The 26,057-nt window shown below is 37.7% G+C and overlaps 3 protein-coding genes and 1 long non-coding RNA gene across 6 annotated transcripts; 2 read left to right on the top strand and 2 right to left on the bottom strand.

Annotated features, from left to right (window-relative positions):
- Nucleotides 1-61: 61 nt before the first annotated feature.
- On the top strand, nucleotides 62-11,799 carry majin (membrane anchored junction protein). 3 transcript variants are annotated; one of them, XM_042511835.2, is made up of 10 exons: nucleotides 62-160; nucleotides 432-536; nucleotides 1,660-1,705; nucleotides 1,811-1,886; nucleotides 2,675-2,773; nucleotides 3,741-3,766; nucleotides 4,515-4,654; nucleotides 8,286-8,319; nucleotides 10,403-10,596; nucleotides 11,046-11,797. In XM_042511835.2, the coding sequence occupies exons 2-10, from the start codon at nucleotides 439-441 to the stop codon at nucleotides 11,083-11,085; spliced, it is 753 nt and encodes a 250-aa protein (XP_042367769.1). In that variant the 5' UTR covers nucleotides 62-160; nucleotides 432-438; the 3' UTR covers nucleotides 11,086-11,797. The 3 variants fall into 3 exon arrangements, with proteins under 3 accessions (XP_042367769.1, XP_087929364.1, XP_087929363.1); XM_088073237.1 differs by having other exon boundaries at nucleotides 119-192; nucleotides 11,046-11,798; XM_088073238.1 differs by lacking the exon at nucleotides 432-536 and having other exon boundaries at nucleotides 73-160; nucleotides 11,046-11,799.
- LOC148185641 (uncharacterized) lies at nucleotides 2,780-18,396 on the bottom strand. Its single transcript, XR_015775640.1, has 5 exons — nucleotides 18,266-18,396; nucleotides 17,523-17,678; nucleotides 16,734-16,827; nucleotides 10,664-10,756; nucleotides 2,780-3,865 (listed from the first exon to the last, which is right to left on the bottom strand). It is a non-coding gene; the product is annotated as an uncharacterized LOC148185641 (long non-coding RNA).
- On the top strand, nucleotides 17,539-19,220 carry gpha2 (glycoprotein hormone subunit alpha 2). Its single transcript, XM_042511978.2, has 3 exons — nucleotides 17,539-17,685; nucleotides 18,713-18,897; nucleotides 18,983-19,220. Exons 1-3 carry the CDS (start codon nucleotides 17,565-17,567, stop codon nucleotides 19,085-19,087), a joined length of 411 nt encoding a protein of 136 aa, XP_042367912.2. The 5' UTR covers nucleotides 17,539-17,564; the 3' UTR covers nucleotides 19,088-19,220.
- Nucleotides 19,221-20,807: 1,587 nt separating this feature from the next.
- On the bottom strand, nucleotides 20,808-22,854 carry LOC121961941 (glycoprotein hormone beta-5-like). The gene is made up of 2 exons (XM_042512064.2): nucleotides 22,646-22,854; nucleotides 20,808-21,891 (listed from the first exon to the last, which is right to left on the bottom strand). Exons 1-2 carry the CDS (start codon nucleotides 22,844-22,846, stop codon nucleotides 21,703-21,705), a joined length of 390 nt encoding a protein of 129 aa, XP_042367998.1. The 5' UTR covers nucleotides 22,847-22,854; the 3' UTR covers nucleotides 20,808-21,702.
- Nucleotides 22,855-26,057: the final 3,203 nt, after the last annotated feature.

The raw sequence follows: 26,057 nt of genomic DNA, 5'->3' as shown, positions 1-26,057 counted from the left end.
GAAGAAGATGTAGCCAATAAAAGAAGGCCAAGCGACCGAAAGGCGGAAATTCGGGCTGTCCAGCGAATCCGGAGACGAGTTGGCGTTTGATTGACGTTTCCGCATTTAACTGTTGACGTCCTGGAGGAGAGTGACGTTATTTTGCTGTACGACTTGCCAGGTTTGTGCTCGGCATTTGCTTTAGACATTACGGTAATTTCAAACGAGAGACAGAACTAAAATTTTTAACAGTTTTGATGTTTTTACTTGTGTAAAGATAGTTACAGCACAATAGATATTTGAAATGAGACCTAGCTAGCTAGCTAAATCAATTTTAGTAAGCACAAAAACGTTTTCAGTGATGTTATTTTCTGTATTCTGTATTTTGCATTTTTGCCCCTGTCCATTAATCCATAAATTCATATTTTCTGATGTTACCCAAACCATAATAGATCAGCCATGCTGCAGGCCTTCTCCCTCACTTTCCCTCAAACTCGATATTTCAAAGCTGAAAGTTTGATCTACAAGTTCAAGTTCAGAGGAGGAAGCAGCTTCAGGCAAGACAGACGTTATTCTTTACATCTTCACGGCCTCATCTTTATACATCAGATCTTTTCTTCCTTCCCTCAGTGTTCTCCCTTTTGATGAGAGAACTACAAGACCACTGACAAATCCCAGGACAGCACAGTCTAGCTGTTTAACTCAAGGCATAGCCTGAAGGGGAGCTAAAAAAAAAGAAGACTGCAACAGAATAAATAGAGTACCGAGCCAAAACCAATCTTGAGATGGGATTTAGCGGAACTACTAAACTAGTAATTACATTTTATAGCTATAGTTGCACATCTTGCATGTTTCAACAACTTGGGATGAGCATACTTCAATGCATCACTGGAAGTTAGTTTTATAACCAGAAGTGAAATTATTTCATTTTACCTGTGGCCAAGCCTGAGACAAGTGCAAATCCTACAAAACCTAAAATAGCTTGAGAAAAGGGAAACTTGAAGTAGGCGCTGGATTACAGCAACTACTGACTTCAGTAATTCTATTTTTTAAAAGCGCAGCAAAACAGCACAAGCTCAGAATCCATAAGCCAAACAAGGAAGAGAAAGACCATTGATCAATACCGGCTCCTTCCATGCTTCCCTTCACTTTTTCTCTTGAAGATTAATTTCTGCAAGGCACTGCAAAATGCTCTTTTGAAAAAACAGTTGGGAAGATGACTGAGCTTCAGGCAAGAGAAGAAAACGCAGAACTTTTTTTTTCTGCATTTTTCACTTTATTCTCCTAACACTACAGCCTATAATGGCCACTGTCACATGTTCTGGTGTGTGTGACCTAAGTTTGTCTTAGTTTGAAAACAGGCCACCACAGAATCTGTCTGCTTTTGTTTAGGAATAACATCACAATAGAAGATCTGATCCTGGAGTGCTTTAAAGCTGAAGAAGACTCTTTTTATTTTTACTGTGCCTAATATTTTGAACACCCAAGGCTCGACAGCATTTCAGCTATATTTTCATACCGTTTGAAATCTGTGCTCAACAGTCAAACGCTTTTTTTAAAAGGCACTCCATGATGATCTCTGTTATTGGCTTTACCATTATTTGAAAAAGTTACCAAAACTTGAACTGTTACAAATGTGTTGTGAACATATAATCATGTGTAATATATATATTTTACCAGAGGAGAGGGAGTTATGGAAGAAAACTGCCTCAATCAAGAAATGGAGGTAATTATGGATAGGCTTAGTGATTCATTCTTACCTCTCATTATTTATTGGCATTGTTTTTTTCTTTCCTAAATTCCCTCTCTTACTCTTGTTCTCTGTTTTCAGGAAATTATCAGAACGGTTCTCGGCAACCTGGACAATCTCCAACCATTCTCTAGTGCCCACTTTAATGTGTACCCCTGTATCCTTTACTTCTGTTTATTCAGCCATCAGCATTTCCACTATTAGTTTTCTACCTATCAGACTATCCAATGGGCATCAAGTTACTGCAGTTTTCACCAACAGTACTTTTATATCCTGTGTGAGATTTTGGTTGCAGTAACAAGGGATAAGATCCAAAAGTAAGAAAGTCACAATTAACCATTTGAAACCTGAGAAAAGTGGCTTAATTTAAAAAAAAATAAAATAAAATAGTAAGAAACTTGTAAAAAGTACCAAAAAAAAGCCCTTAAAATTAGTCAGGTAAAAAATAAAAACAACAAACAAACAAAACAATGAATAAGAAGGTAAAAACAAAAATGAAGTGGAAAAAGTGCTTAAAAGTTTATAATAATTCTGTAACACTACAAATATTTTTTTTTCCCAGCTTTTTTTTTCTTTTTTCCCCACAACACTTTTCCCTAACTATTTAAAAATAATTTTCTAAATCTACTCATTTCTCACAATTTGTGGAACACTTCTTGCCAACTTACTCATTGCATTTTTCCCCATGTTGTTGAAAGAAATCACAACACTTTGCTTAAGGTTCAGTGGTATAAAAACTTGTGAAAAGCGTCTGAAAGCAGCAAAAGAAAAGTGATGTCGCTCCAGGTTTCAAAAGGTTAATATAGTGTTGAGAAGGGATAAGAGAGGGGGGGAGAGGGGGTGATCTTAAAATTGCTGTCCTGCTAAATATAGATCACAGAGTGCACATCATTATGATGCTTATTCAATACAAGAACACTGTATTTTGTTAAATGTAACTACCAGATAAGAAGCGGTCTAAGGCGATGCGCAAACATGGTGGGAGGAGGTTGAAAGCTTACCCGTTTAATCTGATCCTCTACCTGGAGAAAAATGTGCAGACTGGTGAGGATGAACACAAAAACTCACAGCCACAAAATACACCCTGTACTTGCATTACATGTCAGTACAAAGATATGCACATCCGTTAATGAACACAGCCTGCAGTCATTAAAGGACAGGTTTATTGTTCATTATTATTATTTTTTATTCTTTTTTTAAAATAATCTTATTCCCAGTAGTGTATTCAAATGCAAACATTCAAACTTTGGTCAAAGTACACATGTTTTAGCATCAAAATTCCCCCTCTGTATATATATGTATATATATTCCTCTAACCACCTAACTAGTATGGAGGCAAAGTACTACAGTGCTTTGGACGCCACCTTAGTTCGGATCAGAAAATCACAAAATATAATACAAAAAAACTAACCAATTGGGGCAATGGTAGACCAGCAACTCCCATGTTCTATAAGGTAAAATTATTGTTTTAAAACAAGTCTGGTTGCTTTTAAGAGAGCAATGTAACAGCTTCAGTTCCCCGTCAGAAAGGGGGCTGTTTGACAACATGGAAAAGTGGTGAAAAATCTAAATATGGCAAACACTTAAACTAATATTGATTTTTTTTAGGTTGTCCTTTCTGTTATTATTAGTATTATGAGTGCTCTCATCTTTGTCACTACTGTTTGCTAACATCTGAGTGACTGTTTCCAATTAAAAAAACCCAAGGAAAGAACAGACGGACCCGCCCTTTAAGTTAATAGATTTAAAACTGTGTTCTCTGAGAACAGACAGAGCCACAGAGTTATCAGGTACACCTAATCCTTGACGGCATATTAGGTCGAGTGGTCATACAATAGGATAAGCTCATCTAGTGTGTTTTTCTGTGTAAAAGAGTAAACAAGCATGAATAGTCCTGTTAGCAGCACTGGCTATGTGATAAAAGACAGATATTATTGTGAATCTCAGTACAGTACACAAACAGAGGGTACTATTCAGTCATGCTGATGTCACATGTATTTATCTTTTTCAGAAAAACAAGCGGACAAGCTGAGCCCGGTGAGTTGTTGTTCTGTTACTTACATAAAACACAGTGAGAAGAAGGCTTGAGTGCTCTGGTTTTGCCATCAATCTGTCTTGTCTGATAGGTTATTGTCTCTGGAAGAAAAAAAAACAGTTGCCAGTACTTTTTTTCCTGCACTTGAATATTCTAGGTGTAGACACAATAACATAAATCTCAGCAGAGTGAAAGCAATTCATTACATATACCTGTTTTTGCAAATTATTACCATAGAGCTGAATCAACAGCTCTGTGACAGTGTCAATAACAAGTGAACTTTACCAACTTCACAAAGATGCAATTCATTGCTATGTTATTATTTTGTATTGTTTAACCCCTTAAAACCTTAGCAAATTGGCTTGATTTAAAAAAAAAAAAACATGGGAAGATGGTATGAGCAAAGTAAGACGAAATGATGCAAAAATTAACAAGAAATTAGCAAAATAAATAAATAAATAAAATTAAAATAAAATACAAGAAAATTATCTGAAAATTAGTTTAAAAAAAAGGCAGTTTGAGGAAAAAGAAATGAACTTCCAAAAATTGCTTAAAAAATCTAATAATTTGGTAACATAATTTTATACTTTAACATCAATTCAAATATGTAATTATGATCATTATAAGTATATTTTTTCACACCGATTTGCTTGTGGTTCAAAGGTGAGTTCATATTGTACACCTACAGTTTTGTACACATGATATAGTATCATGCCATGTATAATTAGTACACTACTGTGTGTTTTCTAGGAGAAAGAGGTTGCACAGCAGTTCCCCTCTGTTTCTGAGCCCCCAAAAAAGTGCCGTCGAACAGATTCACCACTAGAGGAGGCCATACTAAAGGACTTGTTAAAGGACATGGAGGCTGAAAGAAAGGTTTCTGTGGTTGGGTGAGTGTCCTTTATACTACTGCAGAGGTTATCTGAAACCTGAAAGGGTACATTCTCTATTATTCAATATAGACTCTATTTTCCCATGTTTTGTGTCGAAGAGACTAACGGGAACAATAGTTTTTGAATACAGTCTGGTACTGAGTTTGAGGGCTGCAGCAATACAGGCTGCAATGTCAATATACATTCACTAAAAGTGCTTGTTTTTGCTACTGACATGTTCACATTGCTATTTTACATGTCTGACAAGTTATAGAAAATATCCCTACAGAGAAAGACCATTTGTTAAAGAGTAAGATCCATGGCTCCAAAAATGCAATGCATAGCCAAACCCTCAGACTCCATTTAAATAAACAGTTATTTTATCGTATTATTTTTTAAAAATTTTATTTTAAAACAAACTTCATTCAAAGTTGACAGAAACAAAATAAAACTCATAAAAGCCATCTTTTTTTTTACTGTTCCAATAGTCATCATCTCTGGTTTAGTTGAAATAAACCTTTAATTCACTCAGTTACATGTCAAAATATGCTGTCGCTATACACACTAATATCACGCAAATACATGTTTTTCAAATGGAGTTTGTATTGTTTTTTTAAGGATCTTACTCTCAGACAAACAGGTCTATCTGGACCTGGTTCTATAGTGTCATCATACACTGATAGCAGAGTAAAAATCTGAGCCTTTGTGGCAAAAACAAGCACTTTTAAGTTGCACAAATGCCCAGAGTGGTTGACATTGTGACCTGTTTCTTCTCACTCAGTGCTGGACGGACATAAAACGCTTTTCTTCATTTCTTAGACACAAAAACATGGGAAAATAGGATCTAAGTGCAGAACACTGAGCTTACCCTTTAGGCTACGGCTTAATTTACTCTGTATTTGTCACATTTAACCTTCCAAGGAACAGCGACTAAATGTCGAGAAAATCTTCGCGAATAAATGTACGTACTGACCAAAAATGATCACATGGGCTCCCGTGTGAATAAACTTTGTAAATATGTAGTTTAAGAGTGTGTGTGTATGGCTATGTGTGGTGAATATTTGACCATAAGCTAATACTTATTGTAGTAATTGTCCGTTTTTTGTTTATAATTCTGTGTATGAGGGTTTGGGATGAACACGTATGCCATTTAAGCAACCTACATTTGTGACAGCAGAAATACAGCAAGCACTATTGCCTTCATGATGCATTACAGTGCGCTGTCATTTATATTTAGAAAAGTAGTCAAGTGTGTATTGTTGTGAGTGTGATGATGTGGATAATGTGTCGGATGATGGGAGCAGTAAAAGGAAGCTTGTTCACTCTACCATTACACACATCCACACACACATTCAGTGTGCGAGATGAAAACAAATGTTCTTATTCATAAAAACGCTAAGACATCCACTCTGACAACAGCCCTGTTTGACGTGCACGCATGCACACACACACACACACACACACACACACACGCTCCAGTGATTCTTGCAGTTATGAAACAGACAAGAGGCGAAGGGGCGCCACCTCAATCACACTGACAGTCAGATCAGTGGGGCGAAAATGCACTCACACACACAATTGGTGTTGAACTTATATAAACAGAATTATCTCATAGTTTTAAACCTGAGAAACACACTTAGATGCACAAACTGTGTAAACATCCTGCAAACAGCACGGCCTCAAGCATCACTACCAGTTCACAGGAAATCAAGTTTCATTAAGCAATTCCCAATGAATTATATTCACCACATTGACCATTACACTTACATGTCCCTACAAAGGTGCAGCGCATGAACACACACACGTACAAGTTCAAAAACTAAGAATGGCACACGAATAATTTCTACATACTGCTTCACTTGTGTCATCGGTGTGTGTACGAGTGTGTCTACGTGATGCCCCGGAGAGACAGATGGTTTGTTTTTATGTTAAACCTCCTGGAAAAAAAGGGAACAGGAAAGAATACGTTTGTCAGTGAACGTTGACACTTGAAAATTGTTGGTGTTGGCTGCAAAATTTGGCTTTTTAATTTACCAACATGTAACTTAAGGCCTTTGGAGGCCATGCACCATAAGGCATGACATCCATCAGTTTAAATAAAAAACAGACGTTAACGGATAAGCAGTGGTTGTCAATGAATGGCATTTTTTCCTTCATTTGGACCTTTTTCTGTTATATAATATTTTTAGACTCTTGTTCTGACAAACAAATTGTGTTTATTTTTTAACGTTCTGTTATAAATTAAATGCCAGATGAATTCAGAGACAAACTTTAAAGGGATAGTTCCTATTATTTGAAGTAGGGTTGCATGAGGTACTTTCCCATAGTCAGTGTATTACATACAGTAGATGGCAGTCAGCAGGCCCCAGTTTGGAGAAGCAGGCAGGAAAACTGTCACAGAAGCTAAGCAGTTTCTGCTGTGTAAATACTAATAATAAAACTATTATTGACTTTTTTAGGATGCAAAAATATGTTTTGCTACTGTGCACTATCCACAGCAGTACATTGCTTAGATTTTTTGGTTGTACTCAAGTGTGCTTCTCCAAACTGGGGCTGGGCTGACTGACATCTACAGTATGTAATACACTGACTATGGATAGGTAGCCTACCTCATAGAACCACACTTACAAACACTCAACTATCCCCTAAATGTCAGAAATTGAGATTGACTACATTTAGATTAGCCCTTATTTAAAAGTAAAAAGGGAAGTTCCTCATATATTTGACTTGTATAAAGGGGTGTCTAGTTTATGTGGCAATCATTAACCCTTTGAAACCTAAATCAGTTTTCTTATCAGATGCCTTTCGCAAACTAGTTTGCCGCTTTTAGAACTAAGCATTTTTTTTAAATTTCTTTTGAAACCTTCAGGGAAAAAAAGGCAATGAGTAACTTGCTGAGAAATGTCCAACAAACTGCAAGAAATTTAAAAAAAATTGTTTTGAAAGGATTATGAGAAAACAATCCAAAAAAGGAAAAAATGTCCAGAAAACTATATTTCTAATAATAAAAAATTCATATTTAAATTTATTTTACAGTTATAAATATAATTGTTTTTGTTTGTTTTTTAGCACTTTTTCTAGGTAGTTATCTTGTTAGTTTTTTGTGTGCTTATTTTCAGGCATTTTTTAAACAGTTTTTTGCTAATATTTGTGTCATGTCTTTTTAAAATGCTCGTCGCCTTCCCCCCATGTTTTTGAAAGAAATCAAACCAATTTGCTCAGTTTTCAGAGGGTTAAATTGCATTAAAACACTATCTGTTTCAGAAATAAGAAATACTCATTAACAGGTACAGGGACACACGTATTTTCATTTGCTGATAAGTTGTTGATCTCTTTTTCTTTTTATTATTTTTTTTTTTTTTATTAATATTACTCTATATAAGTTTTTATTATTACTATTGTTTATTTCATTGTTTTTTATCTTTTCTCTCATTCTCTTTCTACTTTATTTAAGTCTTCTCTCCTAGCTCAGACCAATGTCGGATGATGTATGGTTGCATTGTTGAGTTACAATTCTGAAAATAAAATAAAGTATGATTATTTAAAAAAAAAAAAAATGAGAATAAAATCGAAATGTGGGGAATAACATGCAAAAAAAAAAATCTGTTCTGTTATTGTAAGAATAAACTTGTTTGTGTCCATCTTTCAGCGGGCTCCAAGAAGATCCAGGACATGCTGACGAGGTGATTCTTTTCATTAATTCAATCAGATCAGTTTTTCATTCATCACATTTAACTGGTTAGCTGATGTCAGTCTCTTAAATGTCAAGTGGATGAGTCTGTAATTTGAGCCCACACTTCAGAATTAATTGATTGCAACAATTCGTCTTTCAATTTCAGTCTCATTATATCCGTTCGTTTCCTCTCTACCACATATGTAAACACACACACTTGTAGCATTTTGTCTGTGTTGTAGCCCGAGGCTAACGTTAGCGCAGACAGGTAGGATAACAAGTGTGATTAGGTTAATAATAGCATTACATCAGGACACAGAGTGTACGCTTCTCTGTGTAATTGTGTGTATGTGAGAGTGTGTGTGTTTCTGTAAATGTGATTCAGATTGATTAGCAACAAAGTCCCAAAATTACCCTTCACCCCCGCTCCCTTCTCATTCACGGCTTTTCATTTCATCTTTTTTTTTTTTTTTTTTACACGTGTCCAGTCTTTTTCCCCTTCACATTTGTTTCAAGTGGAAAAAATGATTTAAACTCATTATGTCAGCCCATTTTTGGGGGGATAAAGAAGTGCCTACAAGTCCTCAAGCTTGAGTGGGCTTAAGTTTGAACAATGAAGGTTATCATTATGTTCTGATGGCAAAAACAAATTCAAGAGAGGTTTTGTCAAAAGACCATGAAAAAATATTAGGTTATCCAAAGTACATTTATTTCATTTGAAATGGAAAAATCCAATCGACAGTTTGCTTAGTGCCACCACTCGTAGGCAAGTTACTGTTGCTACGCCTGTCAAGCTTTCTATTCTATGCAGTTTTTATGAACCTTTTCAAATATGCGCATAAAGAAACCTGAGCCAAAAATTTTACAAATCTCTAAATGTTTAAGATTTTTTTTTACGCTCGCTCTCTTTGTTGTCTCTGGGTGGCTTTTAACACTCTTATAATAGCACACAAGCCTGTTATCATAAGTCTTAGCACATAGCTTTAATATTTATTTTTCAAAACTCTTCTTTAAATGACCAGTGTGGTCTCTATTATTATACAATCATTGTTTTTTTCATTTGAGGTTTGAGTAATACTCTTTTACTGTAAATATGTCATCTCATTGCACCCTCTTTTGCAGTGGCATCTGACTTAGTGTGACCTTAATGAACCAACTCCCAATATCTGCATGGAGAAGTGCATAAATATCCTCTTTTTTTTCAAATTTTCATAAAATTCCATTTAGATTTGCAAAATTTTTGGATGAAAACTCAGTTACTGGCAGATTTATGACTCAAATTCAAGCTAGCCTCCGGACTAAAACAGGCTTGCAGTCAGTGAGCATCAACTTAACTGGCTGAAATGACAACTTTTACAAAATAGTTCACTAATTTAACTCTACCTCTATAAGTCAATTGAAATCTCTGGAATCTCAAGAAACATGCAATGAATGAACAGCTTAATGCTGTGTAATAATGCCAAGAAAATCAACACCAAAGCTAACTGGTTTTATGTAAGAAGACAGCCAGTCCACACCAGTTTATGATCCGTGATGAAGACACTGGAATAAAGGAGCGGCATTTCTTTAGTACACTGTGAGAAGAAACTATTTGTTTTAACTTCAAAAAGAATGTGTCTGGGCTGCCTTAAAATTTAAAGTTGACTGAATTTGAGAAGACAAGTTGAGGTTATTTTGTAATCATCCAACTTGTCTTCTCAAGTTCGGTCAGCTTAAAAATTGAAGGCAGCCTGTCCGGATTTTCAATTTAAAAATAACCTTTTTTAAGTTAAAACAAATAGTTTATTTTTACCCTAATAATAATATTTTTGCCCTAATATTTATATATAGTATTTTAAAAAATGCAGCTACACTGGTTGCAAAACAACAATTTTTTTTTTCAAATGTACCCTTTGACTCCACATAATGGAGCCAGCAAATCATATTCAAACTGTTTAAAGTGAGGCTAAATTACTAAGTTAGCTGGACGTGCTAATATTCTGAGGGGTTAGCCAATGGTTAATACAATTAGATTTGCAATACTGTAAAATTCTTTTTAAAAAAGACACATATTGTGCTTTATTTTTACTCTACTTATTTTTCCTCTCCCGTAGGACGGATCCAAGGTGTTTGACAAACCTGAGCAGGAATCAGGGGTCAACACACTCACTGAAAGTGGGACTTCAGGTGAAGTGCATTCTGGGATAATACAGGACATGGGAGAGGAGGAGGAGGGTGATGAGGAGGAAGATGCAGATTCTGTCCCTGGGACACCTGTGAGGCCTGGGATTCTGACTCGGCTGGCCAGGTTTGTATGACAAATGAACCCAACATCAGATCATTACCTCGGCACAGAGTAAGAGGAGGATTCATACCTGCGGAGATGATGGTGATGTCACTGTCTAACTCGTCGATGTGATTGACTTCTGCACCCACAGGAGAGCCGGGAGCTAATTGGTGCTGTACATCTGAAAGAATAAAGTTGACAAAGATTAAAACAGATTGGGGAAATCCAGTTATTATAAGCTCAGAAATTACAATATTCCTCTTTCTGTTGGGACAAGCTGAGACGCCAGATGTCCTTAGGCACATATACGGCTGACAAAAGTATCTCCACGCTGACAGAGCACGCCAAACAATCTGACATACGTAGTCTTTTTATGGTAATAATGATGTGCAGTAGCAGCATTATGAGATGAGTCCACAGTTGCATTAAACACGTGCAGTTTAATTTTCTTTTTCTCTCTTTCTTTGCAGCCATGTCTTCCCCTTCTCCTTGTTCCTCAGAGATGCCTGAGTGCTGTGGGAGAGACAGGAGGAGACAGGTGGTGTTACTGGTTCCAGTAGAGGAAACTTGCTAGAGTTTGTTTGGTTAAAGTTCTGCAGTGCAAACAAAAAAGTGTTTGTTGGTTTTCAGAAAAAAGTATTTTGTTCACCTGATTATTTTCTTTTCCCTTCAACCTCTATCTCTACCTCTAACCTCTTTTATATTAGTGTCACTGGTGATTTTTTCTGTTTGATTAGATTAATCCTGTTGTTCACTTATATAAAATTTTCCATTACATTAAAATATAAACATTTCCCACCGAGGCATTATTATTTTGTATCCGTTTTTGTCGAAGTTCTTTATTGAAACCATAAGCAAATAAATGATGTTGCTTCTTTGTCATTGGTTGATTTTGTGATTCCATGTCGTTTTATAATGCTCCCTTATGAAAAGAGTCTATTATTATTATTGTTGTCACAGTATCACCTGCAATAAGTGATTTTTTTTTTTCTGAGTGTGTGGTTCCTTTCTTTTTACCACAGTATCAGTACCTGCATCTTGTGACTTTATACGTATCATTTTATTTTTAATTTTTTGTACTTTAATGAGCTTTTATCCCTCTCCAAATACAACTAAACAGTAATGTGTCTTTCTTGTCTCAGTTTCCCAATCGTAAACTCTGCTACATGAACTTTTCTGTCACGATCTGTGACCCCATTTGCATTCGATTTCTTTCTTTAAATTAAAGTTTTTCTTGAGATTTAATGCAGTTTTTGGATTCGGTGTGTAAAATGTGAATAAGTGCAGTTAAATCCAAATAGTTACATCTTTCCTCAGTGTGCAGACTGTCGAACAAAGTCACAGTAACACATTCCAAGGCTTTTGTTCTGGTAGATGTGGTAGACAATGCCGGCTCTTTTTTAAAATTTCCACTCACGTTTGAGTGCTTGAGTGTGTGTGCGTGTGTGTGTGTGTGTGTGTGTGTGTGTCCTATTAAGTGCCCACCATGAGCTTCAGAATCACCTTGCGGAAACTTTCCTTCTGTCAATCGAAATTACTTAAGTGTTCTGTGTGTGTGTGTGTGTGTGTGTGTGTGTGTGTGTGTGTTATGTCTTACAAACTGAAATATCCTTAGATGACTTGAGACTTACATGCACGCACGCAAACATTTGCATCGAGCTGATGGTTTGTGACCTGTCGCAAAAGTAAAAACAATACAAAATCATTTTAAAAAATATGTCTATTAATGAACTTCGTGAGAGGGACAGTGCTTGAATGTGTGTCTGCATGCATGCATCCCCATGTACATGCTTGCATGTGTGTGTTTATATATGAAGGTAAACGGGTCAACTGGGCTAAAACATCATCTTAGAAACAGGAAAAGTTTGTCTAATCCTCTCGTTATATTGTCATAGAGCCCAAAATAACACACACATAATCCTACGCTCACATCTACTCACACCCTTTGACCACACACAAACACACACACACACAATATCCTGTCAGACATAATCATACACACACATAAAGTTCATACATACATCATATACTTTCATTTACACACACACACACACACACACACACACACACAGATTAAAATAACAGGGCAGAAGTGGAAGCGGACACATTAATGATATTATAGTTATTCAAGACGCCACGGTTTCCACGGCAGCCGAGAACGACGGGGCCACTGAGCGATACAAACATCAGTCACCCCGCTGAGTCACACTGGAGAAATGTGTGTGTGTGTGTGTGTGTGTGTGTGTGTGTGTGTGTGTGTGTGTGTGTGTGTGTGTGTGTGTGTGTGTGCGCGCATTTCAACTGCGAGAGAGTCTCCAGTTTAACAAAGTTCATTCACATCTAATTCTCTCCTGATGAGGTGCTGCGGGCCATTCACATTTATAGTCTCTCTCTCTCTCTCTCTCTGGTTGGCATGGAATCAGAAGAAACACACACTGCAACTTACAGTCAACACACTAATAGTTTTGTGTGTTTGTGTGTGTGTAGGTGGGGGGGTTTAGGTGATGATGTCACACATTCCGTTTTCCATTGACATAACTAGATTGGGAATGTTTGGGATAGAGGGGCCATAAGATGATAATTGTGTTTTCCTTAGAAGGTGTGCGAGTGTGTGAGAGTGGGAATGTGTGTGTGTATGTGTGTGTGTGTGTGTGTGTGTGTGTGTGTGTGTGTGTGTGTGTGTGTGTGTGTGCGTGCGTGCGCAGCACTGGAAGCTTCATTCAGCATCTATCCTGAAGCTGTAATTAACCACAAGGTAGTATAGTTCTGCTGTACTGTCTGAGAAGTGAAAATAAATGATACATTTCTAGTGTGTCTTTAGCGATGACTGGGAGGGATTACTTCTGTATGAATATAAACTTTTTTAAGGAAAATCCTGTAAAGATGAGGAAGAAATGAGATTTTTTTTACTGAAATGTTGACTGATATTATTATTATTTATTTATTTATTAATTTTCTGTTTTTTGTTTTTTGCAGTATATAAATAAGCTTAAAGGCATCATCATGTTTCCTGGATGAATTACTTATTACATTGCTGTTCTTCTGGGAATGGTTTGAAAGGTTGGGCTTTTTGTCATTGCAGTTGATCAGAGGTCATAATGAGCATCTGCAGTTTGCATTGAGGATATAAAACACATTTGGAGCTGCTGCTGCAGCTGAAAAACATACAGTGAAACAATGAAGATTATTGCATGGTATCCAGCGTAAGTATAAGAAGTTAAAAGTAAAAGTGATGCACTGGTTAGCCTCCCTTGACTGTTTTCTGACTGATTTGATCATAAAATGAGATCCTTGACCCCTTGAATTGATTCTCCTGGCAGCTTCACAAGCTCTAAGACAACGATAGTTATTTTAAAGACAAGTCATTCATTTTTATAGCCCAATATCAGTGGGCTATAGTGTGTCAGTGGGCTTTACAAAACCACAATGATTCCCGAATTCTCTCGAGAGACATGGAAATACTCATTGAAAAACCAAAAAGTAAAGTTTCTGATTGTTGTTCTTCCAGTAAGTAAAACAATGGTTCCTTCACCCTTAACCCACTTTCTTGTGGACACTCGCCACAACAAGAACAAAGGACATCCACTTTGGGTCTTTGGCAACACTTTTAAAAGTCGTCTGTGGTCTGATCTGGCAGTTTGTGACCTTTGTGACATGTCACCAAAGTGTCCTGAAATGGCTGCGAATGTCCAACAAATAATTTATTAAAGGAATGTCTTTAGCCGCTGGAGTTTGGACGGGGTGGTTGCTAAGATGACTTCCTTCATTCAAGACAAAAAAGACGAGAAGCAGAGCCAGGCAGGCGTTCACCACAATATACCCATCATGTGCCACACACACACACATACACACACACACACACACACACATACACACACACACACACACACACACACACACACACACACACACATACACACATACACACACACACACAGAGCTGACCCAAACCAACAATATCTTCTGACCTGACCCTGCCCTTCCTCCTGCAGCCACAAATGGAAAACCCAGGCCGACTTAATGTGTGTGTGTGTGTGTGTGTGTGTGTGTGTGTGTGTGTGTGTGTGTGTGTGTATTTGTGTGTGAGGTCTCCCATTCAGTTTATGTGTTAGTTCACTGTATCAACTGGCAGCTGAGGCCTTGACTATTATTTTTTTGTGTGATTTTGCACACATGTGACAAGTGTGCGTTTGTGTGCGCGTCTCTATGCACACGCGTGTGGTGAAGCTGTGTGTGTTCTTACTATTGTGGCGGTGCGTTGATGGAAAACCTATCTAGTTTTCCTCTGTGTCACAGCAGCGGTCCCCCTAAAGGTTCGAAAAACAGAGAGCGAGGAGGGGGAGGGCGGAGGGACACAGAGACGCTAACACACTCAGGGAGAAAGACGTTACAGAAAGAAAGTTCGGGGTGAATTTAATTTTTTCTATTTAGATAATTTCACTTTTTTTGTACAGGTAGATAGAGTTAAGAAAGAGGGACTTGCGGGGGAAAAAAAGACAGAAAGAAAGGTTCACACACTCAGCTCTCTAATTGTGGGTGTGTCCAGAGCTATAAGTGCCTTCGCTCTTACCTGTGTTACTTATATCCCTGCATGAGGCTCAGAACAGACACACTCACACACACCTGTCAGTGGACACACCTGCTCTGCACTCCTCTCTCGGCTCTACGTCTTCAGGTAAGTCTGAGCTCCTTTTTCAGTTTAATGCATCAGTCTACATGACGGTGAAATAGACCTTTGAATGTTCTGTCACATTTAGGTTTGTGGTCCCAAGTGTGTGCCTTTCTTATGGATTATAGAATCTCTTAAATATGAGGAGAAATCTATACTGTAAGTCAAAGGTCGTAAATCAGAGCAAAATACACCTTTAACCCTCTTATCTCCTTATAAAAACGTACTTTTTTATTCTGCAGACCTTTTGCCTTTATATTTATATTAATAATAATATAACCATATTTAACAAATGTGCAAATCGCCCGTGTTAAGAACACTTGCCTGCTTGAAAGATGCAAATGTTTTGCCATGTTCAGAGAGTTTTATATTGAAATTCCTCACCATTCAGCTGACTTTTACTTTCATGACAATATGCGTATTTGTAAACCTAAGCATTATTGTTATCCAGATGATGAACCAAAGATTATTCTTTTTTAAAAAAATTCATTATATATGGGAAAATTAATGACAGATGAGACAAAATGAAAATTCTTTGGTGTGTATATTTTTAGACCGTATTTTTCTGAAAACCTTTTACCTCAACACAGACAGACTAATGTACAAAAAAATTTTTTAAAAAGAAGTAAAACATAAATTGGCATTGTTCAGTATTAAGAATAAAAAGTAGAGGTTTCAAGTTTTTGGCAATGCAAAAAAACAGATTGCACTTGTATTTAGTATTCGTATCCAGAAGTCCAAACTGCATCTATAAAACAAGCCATTTTTTTTATATAAAATAAAACTGTCTGCCACAACCTCTAGATCAGCATCTGGTCTAAACTAAATTGTTCAGACAATGTAAATTAAACTTAATAAAAGAGGGGAGAACTTGCAATATTTCCAACTCTTACTTGCCAATTTTCTGTATACTTTTGACTGCTTTTCCAGGAAAGCAATTAAAATTTTTCAATTTTTTTTTCAGCTCTTACGGTAGTTTTAAAGAAAAAAGTTTAGTGTTTTTCTGAGCAGATCTGAGGATGAGCGATGCGTCATTCCTTTTTTTATTCATATTTTTACTTTTTTATTTCATTCAAATTTTCTCAAGAACCAACCGCAAAAGCCACACCATTAAAAGACTGGGAAAAAAAGAAGAAAAGGAAAAAAAAGAAGAGGCAGCGCGCTTACACAATATGAGAATCAATAAGCTGAAAGATGTAATATGCTAAAATGATTTAGTTTTTTGTGGTAATGGATTATTTTTAAAAGCACATAAATGGTCTTTTCTGGGGTATATATTTTTTAAGCTGTATTGGTGGTCTTGGAAACTGATAATAAAGCCCTCCCACTATCACTTCCCAGAGCGCAGGATAGCGTATTACAACCAAACCAAACCTTCGGGCGTGGAAACCCCACATAAGAGGAAAAAGCCGAGCACTTCCCCCTGCCCCGCCGGCTGACACAGGGTTAATGGCCTCACACACACTCACACACACCACACAGTCCTGACCTGTTAATTTGTCCGTACCAGCAGCGTTAATGGCATCCCCAGGGTCGCTCCACCATCCCCACTGAGGCGATTCCCAAGTCGGAGCTGGAAAGAGCTGCCAGTTTAGAGGGCAAGGGTCAGGATCACCAAATTCCCGGGAAAACATGACTTTATTGTTTACACACGTGTTTGAGTGTGTGTGCGGGGGGACATGAGCACGTGCATGCATCAGACACTCAAGATCATGCATGTGCACACATATAATATAATCGTGTGTGTTATCGTGGAAAAACACATGCGATCCTTCACCTTTTCTCTATTTTAAAGATTTCAGTTCATGTATAGTTTCTGATGTGCTGCTACGTGTACGTTAGCATGAGTCGGTGTGAGCCGCGTGCGTACGTGTGTCAGCAGGTAGCTGTTTAATGAGGCACACTGAAAAGATGAAGGCGGCATTGTTTTTATGCACATTAGCTGTTACTCAGCTGAGTGACACACAGGCAGGATGGGAAATCACCTCGGTAGATAACGGAGGGAGCTCTGGGCAACGCTTTGATTCAAGTGTAAAGTTCAGCAGGAGGAGATCACCTCAGGTTGAGTGCTTCTTTACTCTCTTCGGCTCAGAGACTTAATTAAGATGATTTATGTAGCCTGGATCACTGGTTTCCAAACTTTTTTTGATTTGTGACACTTTATAGCCAAGTATACTCATGACCTCATCACAGATTAAACATGAAATGTGAGCAGAACAATCAGAAAAGTGCTCATTTTTATAAAGATTTGAGAGAAGGTCAGAAAAAAAGCTCTTACATGCTTTGGTGTTCTGTTTGGACTCTCCAGGCTGCCATCCAGATGTCGCTGTGCATGACCTCACATTTCTGCCTGCTGGTCCTACCAGTGATGTCACTGCTGCTGCTCTTCTCTCCTATTGGCTGGAGCCATGATGGCCTCACCCCGGGGTGTCACCTGCACCGTAAGTAACACAAAAATACACTCAGTTTCTCCTTAAAACGGTTTCCATTATTGTGCAGTTTTCAGGAAGTAACAGGGTTTAATGAGATTTGTGAGCTTCTTAGCCTTTGAGAAGAGGACCAGATCAGCAGCCATATAACAACCTTTTTTATTGATTTTAAAGCGCTGCCAATGCATGTTTTAAGTCATACTAGAGGAAGACGCTGTTGTGTTAAAAGTCACGCCTGTCACACCTGTCTAAAATCACACACTGGAGTGACATGATGTCCCTGTTGTTTGGTTCTGCGCAAAAATGCAAAGACAGCCTAAAAAAGGGCCTTCGTAGTGCCAGTATGGCGTGCCCTCTGTGTAGAAAGAGCTAATGTCACAAATGAGGCACAGGCCCAGGGACTCAAAGTGACCAGAGACCCCCCTGGCAAAATGTTAGTCAATCAATTGTACTGCACGGGAACATAATCAAAATGATCACAAAGAAACACAAAAACACCAAAAAGAAATGCAAAAGAACTGCAAAATGAGACACAAAATAACAACAAAACCAATGACAAATGCAAATATATGCAAAACTACCGTATCCTTACTTTCTTGTTCTGTAGCGTTCTCCAGTTCCTTTGACCTGTGGGCGAAAAGCAGGCTACATTTTCTCATTTAATATATACTTTAATTAAAACTAAAGTACAGCAAGACAGCAGACATCCAGCTTCTCTGTTTTCTCTACAGCACATGCAAATTTGTTACACTCACACCTGTCCCCCGGAAACAACGGCAAGTAGGAACTAAAGTTACTCTTACGCTCACTTGAGTCTAAGGGGACATAAAATAGCAACTTAAAGGTACGCGTGAAGATATATTAATTAAATAATAGTTTGAATGCTATCAATGATGAAATAATAATTAATAAGTAGAACGTAATAATTACTGTATGTATTAATCCACCCACAATACACGACACAATACATACAACAACAGCATCAGTACTTGATTCCCTTAACCCTCGCTCATCCCTCCATCTTCTCTCTCCCCTCCAGCCTTCAACGTGACCATCCGCAGTGACCGCCGTGGCACCTGTAAGGGCACCCACCTGGTGTACGCCTGCGTGGGCTACTGCGAGTCCAGCGCCTTCCCATCCAGATACTCTGTGCTGGTGGCCTCCAACTTCACCCACAACATCACGTCTGCTTCAAGGTGCTGCACCATCAGCAAGGAAGCTAAGGTGAGGGGATATGAAAAGAGGGGTTAAGTGATTTTTTTGATCATTTTTGCAAATTGTTCATGTCCTATGGCTTTTCTCACCTCAGGTCAAAGTTCGCCTGGACTGCCCTCGTGGTCGTCACCATGACGAGATCGAGATCCTGACGGCGAAGGTGTGTCGCTGCGACATGTGCCGCAAGTCCCGCTACTAACACATCAAGACAATATGCTGCATAACAAATGTACACCAGGATCAAAACCAAGTTTAGTCGGCTAAGCGGTACGAGCTCTGGTAAACGCTTGAAATGCAAAAGTTTTAGTGATGCACCAGTAACTGTCCCTTCTTTTCATGTACGTCAACCTTTTTTGAATGTTGAAGAAAATTCACTCTAACTTATTCTATTGACAAGGAATCGGCTTTCCGTCAAGTTACTGTCAAAACAAGAGCTTCCCTCATTTGTGTTCTCAAAGAATGAATGTAAAGTAGATGGAAAAGAATCAAAAGATGGAAATGACTTTGCAGATCTATCAAGACCCTGTCTCTTAAATTTACTCCTAAAATCAAGTGAAATCCATTCCGGCAGAGTGATGTTTTCAACCCATTAAATGGTTGTTATCAGTTGTCATCAGGAGCACAGATCTGAGCTAGTATGGCCCTACTCTACAACCTATATTGACGTTTACTGTTAGGTGGTGATCTATAGTGGCAGTATTATTATGATGGAGGCAAAGACAGAAATCATATGATCTCGTATAAAGAGCAAATAATTCCATGTAGGGAAAAGATCCGATTAGGTCAAACAAACAAAGGACTTTCACCAAGGAGATCCCCGTTTGTGTCCTGTGTGAAACCAAGTCAACATTGACCTATTTTGACTTGAATTATCATACACAAGTTAACTTGCATAACGTACATAACTTACATCATGTAAAGGGGCTATCGTAAGTTAACTTACATATGTAACAAGGGTACTTATTTTAACCAAAACTTTTCTTAAGTCTACCTAAACTACAACTGTTCCGAAATGTTGGCTATTTACCTTCTGGCCTGCTGGTAGGTGTAATTTGTCCCATCTGAAGCATTAAATGGTTGTGATAACAACTCATAAGGGCCATTTAATGGGCTGATAACTTTGGAAAGGGGAGGTACTTAAAGATTGAGTTTAAAATGGGAAGGTCACAATTTTTGATGTTTCTAAAGATTTGTGCAAGTGTGTTTGTGTGTGTGTGTGTGTGTGTGTGTGTGTGTGTGTGTGTGTGTGTGTGTGTGTGTGTGCGCGCGCACTTGTGTAAAACATAATGTAAGCAAGATTTTTCTACACTTGATTGATGCACATTTGTGTTAAAGGCTGTAAAAACCATTCTGACTTCAGGATTACAATCAATCAAACTCACTAACCAAAAAAGACTGATTTTACCTCATCTTCAAGAAATGAGAACAGGTCATCCCTTCATTGACTTCTTTTTTAAACAGTCAATCTTTGGAATCAACATAAAGGTCAACAAACAAGAAGTTTCATTCTTTGCAATAACCACTAAACACAGACAAGAGACCAAAGAATGTACAAAATTTATTTATATTTATGAATTTGAACTAAAGGACATTTTGTAAATAATATGAAACCAAAGAATGTTTGCAATGTCAATGAAATGAAAAGAGAAAGAATGCACTGTATAGTTTGTGATGAAATTGTATTTCAATAAATTTCTATTCTGCAACGTAAAACGGTGTCTGTCTGCAGAGATTTGATTTTTTCTCACTTTATAACCCATTGTACAGATGCATAAACTTGTTGTAATCACTTGTTACATACCCTAATCTTAACTATGACCACTACTTGCCAAACCCTTACCTATTATAGCTGACTTTATCTTAACCTAAATCAAATCTTGAGCTTTAAATTTAATGATATAAGTTGAGGGGACTTTTGTGAATTTTGTCCCCATAAGAAAGGTGAGTCCCAACAATGTGACTGTGGGCCCCTGACTGCTTCATCACCACAGTCTCTCTGCACAGTCTGTATGTCACCTAGATAACTAGATAGTAGAAAACAGATTTAAATACTTATATACAGACCGAATCTGATGGAGCAGTATGTGAAACACTTAGTTTACTCCTTTAACCGTTTTGGATGTAAGCAGTACATAAGTGTCAACCTGAGTATACTGGTGTGTGCTGAAAATGTAATTTCCTTTATTTATGCAGATTTATATTCTTGTAGGAATATGTGCCATGTGAGCACATATAAACTTAAATAATTAACTGTAAAATATATTTTAAGCAAATATATACATACATATATTGAGAGAGATAAATACAGGGCAAAGTTAAAAGAGCTTTTCATTTTAATCTCAATTGAGATTTTAATTAGCAGTTCATAACCTAACACTCAATTGCATTTTATCTAATTACTGTGAATTATAGACAAAATAAACCCACAGCTTTGACCTGTATACAGATACAGTACAACAGCTGGAACACAGACTGTATGTAATGCTAAACTCCCACTAGTTTATTATATTTCAAAATAAGAGTTCGGTGATTCTTTGACAGTATTAAATTTAAGAACATACGGTATTACAGAACTCTTATTTTAAAATGTAATGCTTGCTCTCTTATGTCTCCTGCCTTACATATATAGATACACACACACACACACACATATATATACACAGATGGTTTTCAGTCCACAGAGACTCATTTTTAGATTGCTAAATATCAAGTATCACACTCACTCAAATGTCTCGACGTTAGAATTTTAATCAGAGTCATTCATATCAGTACAACTGTTGATTACAGTGTGTGCTAAAAGCAGCGTCCTGCCCATCAGAAGGTCTCACACTCCGTGTCCAGCGTGGAGCACACGGCACAGTGGCACTGCAGAGCCATGGGGTAGTGGTAAAGGGGCGAGACGTTGGGCTGGCAGCCCGGCAGGCGGGCAGTCATGTGGCGGGTACGACTGTACGTACACACCCGGTGGTGTCGGTGGATGTAGGGAGGATCCGGGACAGGTTTCTACAAGGTTAAAAAACACACTTAGGTTACTTTCCCTCCATAAATAGATATTTGGTTTGACCAAAAAAAGTATGAACTCAAGGTTCAATTCTTAGCTCTTCCCCGAGCTTTCAGCTATACCTCATTGTCCTCTGTGGATGGAAGTATGTGGTTGTAGTTGAAATCTCCACTTACTAGAGAAAGTTAGCGAGTGGACCTTGAGTTTAGACTATTTTTTTCTCAAATAAGCAACCTCTATCTGCTGAGAAGGACCATGAGATGCTGTTGAAAGTCCTAGGAAAAGCTACTAAGTGGACTTTGACTTAAGATCTTTTTAACCTAATCTAATATTGACTTTCTGCCATGTGACTGCGTCAGCTCTGTTGCTGCTGATTCAGAGCTCTTTCTCCTCTAAAGACTTTGAATTTGACCGACTGCCCCAAAACTTGGTTTTTCAATTAACTCCGAGGTGAAATTTGAATCCCTGCAAACTGAAATGACTTCAGTAAAAGTTCAGTGCTTGGAGGGAGTTGAGCACTTCTTACGACAATGATGTATTGGTCAGAGCCGAGAATTGGTCATCGGCCTTCTTATGGTTTGGGTTGAGTCCTGGGTCATTAATCATTCATTTGATGTTTCACAAATCCAGTATTGTGGAAGCTTTCAGAAATAGCAACAGGAATGAGTATGACTTCTATGTTGGCTAAATGACAGCTATTCAGTCACTTTACTCTGTGTGTGTGTGTGTGTGTGTGTGTGTGTGTGTGTGTGTTACCTCCCAGGTGTGACAACGCCCCCAGCAGGCCTCAGTGGTGATGCGCAGTCCCTTGCAGCCCGGCTTCTGGGCTACAAAGGAAAACTCGCGCACAGCACAGCCTCGGAAACCGTGAAGTGTGTTTGTCACTGCAACACACACCACTGCTGCTCCAGCCAGCAGGACGAGGAGGACAGGAAGGGATACAGGATGGAGATGCATGCTGGGAATGATGGCTAGAGAGAGAGAAAAGAGTAAAAATATTTGATTAAGGGGTTATTTAAGTATTTTTAACCATTATTCCTCTCTCTGTACCTGGGTGGAATACAGTTCATCTCAAAATAAAGATGCCACTTTTTTAAATCATGTTTACAGACTAAAAAAAAATCTATTTGGCCTCTTATATAATATAGATAATGAATTCATTAAGGTTTTATTGCCAATATTTTACATCTCAAAGGGAAAATGATCCACAGAAGCTGGTAGACTTTCAGAGCAGTACGCTGACATAAAGCGCGACTCACGACCCCCTCCAGTGTTTATTATGGCTATTGCAGCCAATAGTACCAGTGACCTACTGTATACACTGTAAAAAATCTATATTTCAATGAGCAATTAGAAACTCAAGCTAAACTTGCAAACTAAAAATAAACATAAAACATTTTAAGTGACAAATGTAAAATAAGTTGACTTATTTCACTTTAATGCACTTAAAACTTAAAGTTTTCCTTTACTTGTTTAAATCAAAATTCAAAGGCATTCCTTTAATGTTACTGGAGACATCTGCTTAATTTATCTTCAAGAAAACCACTTAAGCTGTATTTAAACAACTGGACTCATCTCAACCCGGCCAGACTGCAGAATGCTTCACTTATATTAAGAAATGTGACACTGAAATAAAAATACTTTCTGCATGAACGGAATGATGTGAATACTTTTATAGGCACTGAGACCACTAACACCACACTGTCGTCACTGAGTACAATAACTGCACATAGGCTATAACGCTACACTGGGGTGTAACATAGCCTGCTAACATAATTATGCACATTTTTTGTCCTTAAAGCACTTTAGAGTCTCTGTAAAATTAATTATTAATAAACTAAATGCTACATATCTGCCCTGACTTACATAATTGATGTTTAAAAAAAATTGCTTCTCACCTTTTTTAGCTGAAGATCTTGCAAAGATGTGAGCTGCTGGACTCTGGTGTCTCTCTGCCCGGACAACAAACCAGTGAATGGAACCAATCTGTCCTTGTTGTTGTTTTTAGAAGGCCATTAGGGCGGACGGACACTCTGACATCATAGCAATTACAATGAAATACCATTAGAGACCCCAAGCCAGAAATAATGGAGACTCCCTGGAAAATACTGATGCTTGTCTATGTTTTCTTAACCTCAGCCTGTATCTCTCTGAGTGAGTGTGTGTGCAGTTCTTTATCCAACGCTGGTCTGCTCTCAGTGATGCGAGGATTGTCAGTGCTCAACTTGACACTTCCTGTGACAAAGGATTGGTCATAGGAATACAAAAGGCACAGAATTTTTAGGGTCTTTCTGGGTAATTTAAAACCTTTGACACCATGTAATTAGATACACTGCTTTAAAAAGCTCTTTCAAAGTCAAAGTTACGGGATTAAACCAGATCATGTGAACTCATCAGAGTAATTGTCTCCTCTGCTGTTAAAATTCCAAACCTTACCAGTGTTTTTGCATGTTTCAACACTTTTTCTTCACAGCTAATCATTCTGTAAACCATGCGTCTTTCGATATTTGGGTGTATGTTTTTAAATGCACATTTGATCTTTAGTTGTGAATTAGGCATTGAAAGTACACAGTTGATTCTTTACAGCATATGGTAATAAGTGGAAATTTATGGTTACATGAAACTGTTGAGAAAAATACATCAATACAGTGTAGCTTGCATTAAAAAATGGTTAGCAAAAATGAAAAACCTAAAACCTTCTTGTAATTCAATTTTCTGTCAAAAACACAGTGCCATATTATGACACTACAGCTAATGTATTCGTAAACTGTGGTTATTTACACATTCAGCAGACACAAACACGTTCTTTGGATGTTATCAGCCCATTAAATGGCCTATATAATATGTTATCACTTCCAATATAATGCTTAAAGTGAGGAAAACTGCACCTACCAGTAGGCCAGAAGGTGAATATCCAACATTATGAAAGAGTTGCAGTTTCATTTGGTTTAGGCAACAAAAATACTTGGTTAGGTTAAGGGAAAGATCGTGGTTTGGGTTAAAATAATGACTTAAGCTACGTACAAATGTTAACATGTTAGCACACGTTAAGTAAGTTAACTTATGTACATCAATTAGCATAAATTAATGCTGACTTTCAGTTTCATGCATGACACAAACAGTGGTCTCCTAGCTGAAAGTCTCATGTTTGTTTGACCCATCACCTGACTGCATTCTTACGCAGACTTTGTCACTCTTTATACTATGTCACCTGACTTCCACCTTTGCTCCCGTCATACATCTTCTAAAGGTTGAGCCTAACATTAAAGGTAAATATAGGAGGTAGAATAGGGTCATACTACCTCAAATCTATGTTTGCAAAGACACCTGATAACAGCCATTTAATGGGCTGATATAATTTGATGCAGGAGACACAAAGCAACAATAGTATTCATATGAAGTTGGGTTTTGCTGCCAGATGAATGTTATTCAAACATGTATTCTCCTTGTAGCACTGCTTTAATCTCGACTAACTCAAAAGAAATGGAGCTTGTAGATCCACAAATCAAAACAATATGCTAAAAAAGGCGAGAAGAGTTGAAAATTCGAACAATGTCAGTTTGTAACACAAGCCACCCCTGTCACATTACACGAGACTGTAAATCGGTTTAGCTGTAAGTAACGTGTGGCTGTTGATCCAAATATCAAAAAAAGAAAGTGGAATAAATATTTTCGAATATCAATATATTAGTATTACTGAAGAGACAAAATAGGTGACACACAAAACAGCGCAGACTCCCAGAGTGTTTTCTCAAAGTGAAGTTTCATTTTTAGCACATAGTTTTTTTTCTCCATTCTACACCCCCCTGTAATGTTACGTACAGTAGTAAGCCTCTCTACATTCAAACCCCCCCACCGCTGTGTTGGTCCCCAAAATATACATCTTCTTTCTCTTCTGCATCGTCTTAATCATCTTCTCTAAGGTTTTTCTTCAACACAACAAACACAGACCATTGGGCAGACAGTGCAAATCTAGAAATTCAGTGAAATTGCTACGTAATGCAGTTGTAGGTTTCGGTAACATTATATTCTCATTCTGTTACTGTTGCTCTGACTTATTGCCATTCTATCGTTTCTAACTCTAGTCTTTTCTTTCCTCTGTCTTTCTCCTCCTCTTTTATTTTTTATTTTTTAATCTTTACCGGCTGCTTTCATTGAATCCGATCAC

Source organism: Plectropomus leopardus, chromosome 23 (assembly GCF_026936395.1).
Source record: "Plectropomus leopardus strain MGB_pleo_1.0 chromosome 23, ASM2693639v1, whole genome shotgun sequence".
Classification (NCBI taxonomy): domain Eukaryota; kingdom Metazoa; phylum Chordata; class Actinopteri; order Perciformes; family Serranidae; genus Plectropomus; species Plectropomus leopardus.
Note: the sequence above shows the minus strand (reverse complement) of the source record. Positions and strands in the feature narration are given on the sequence as shown.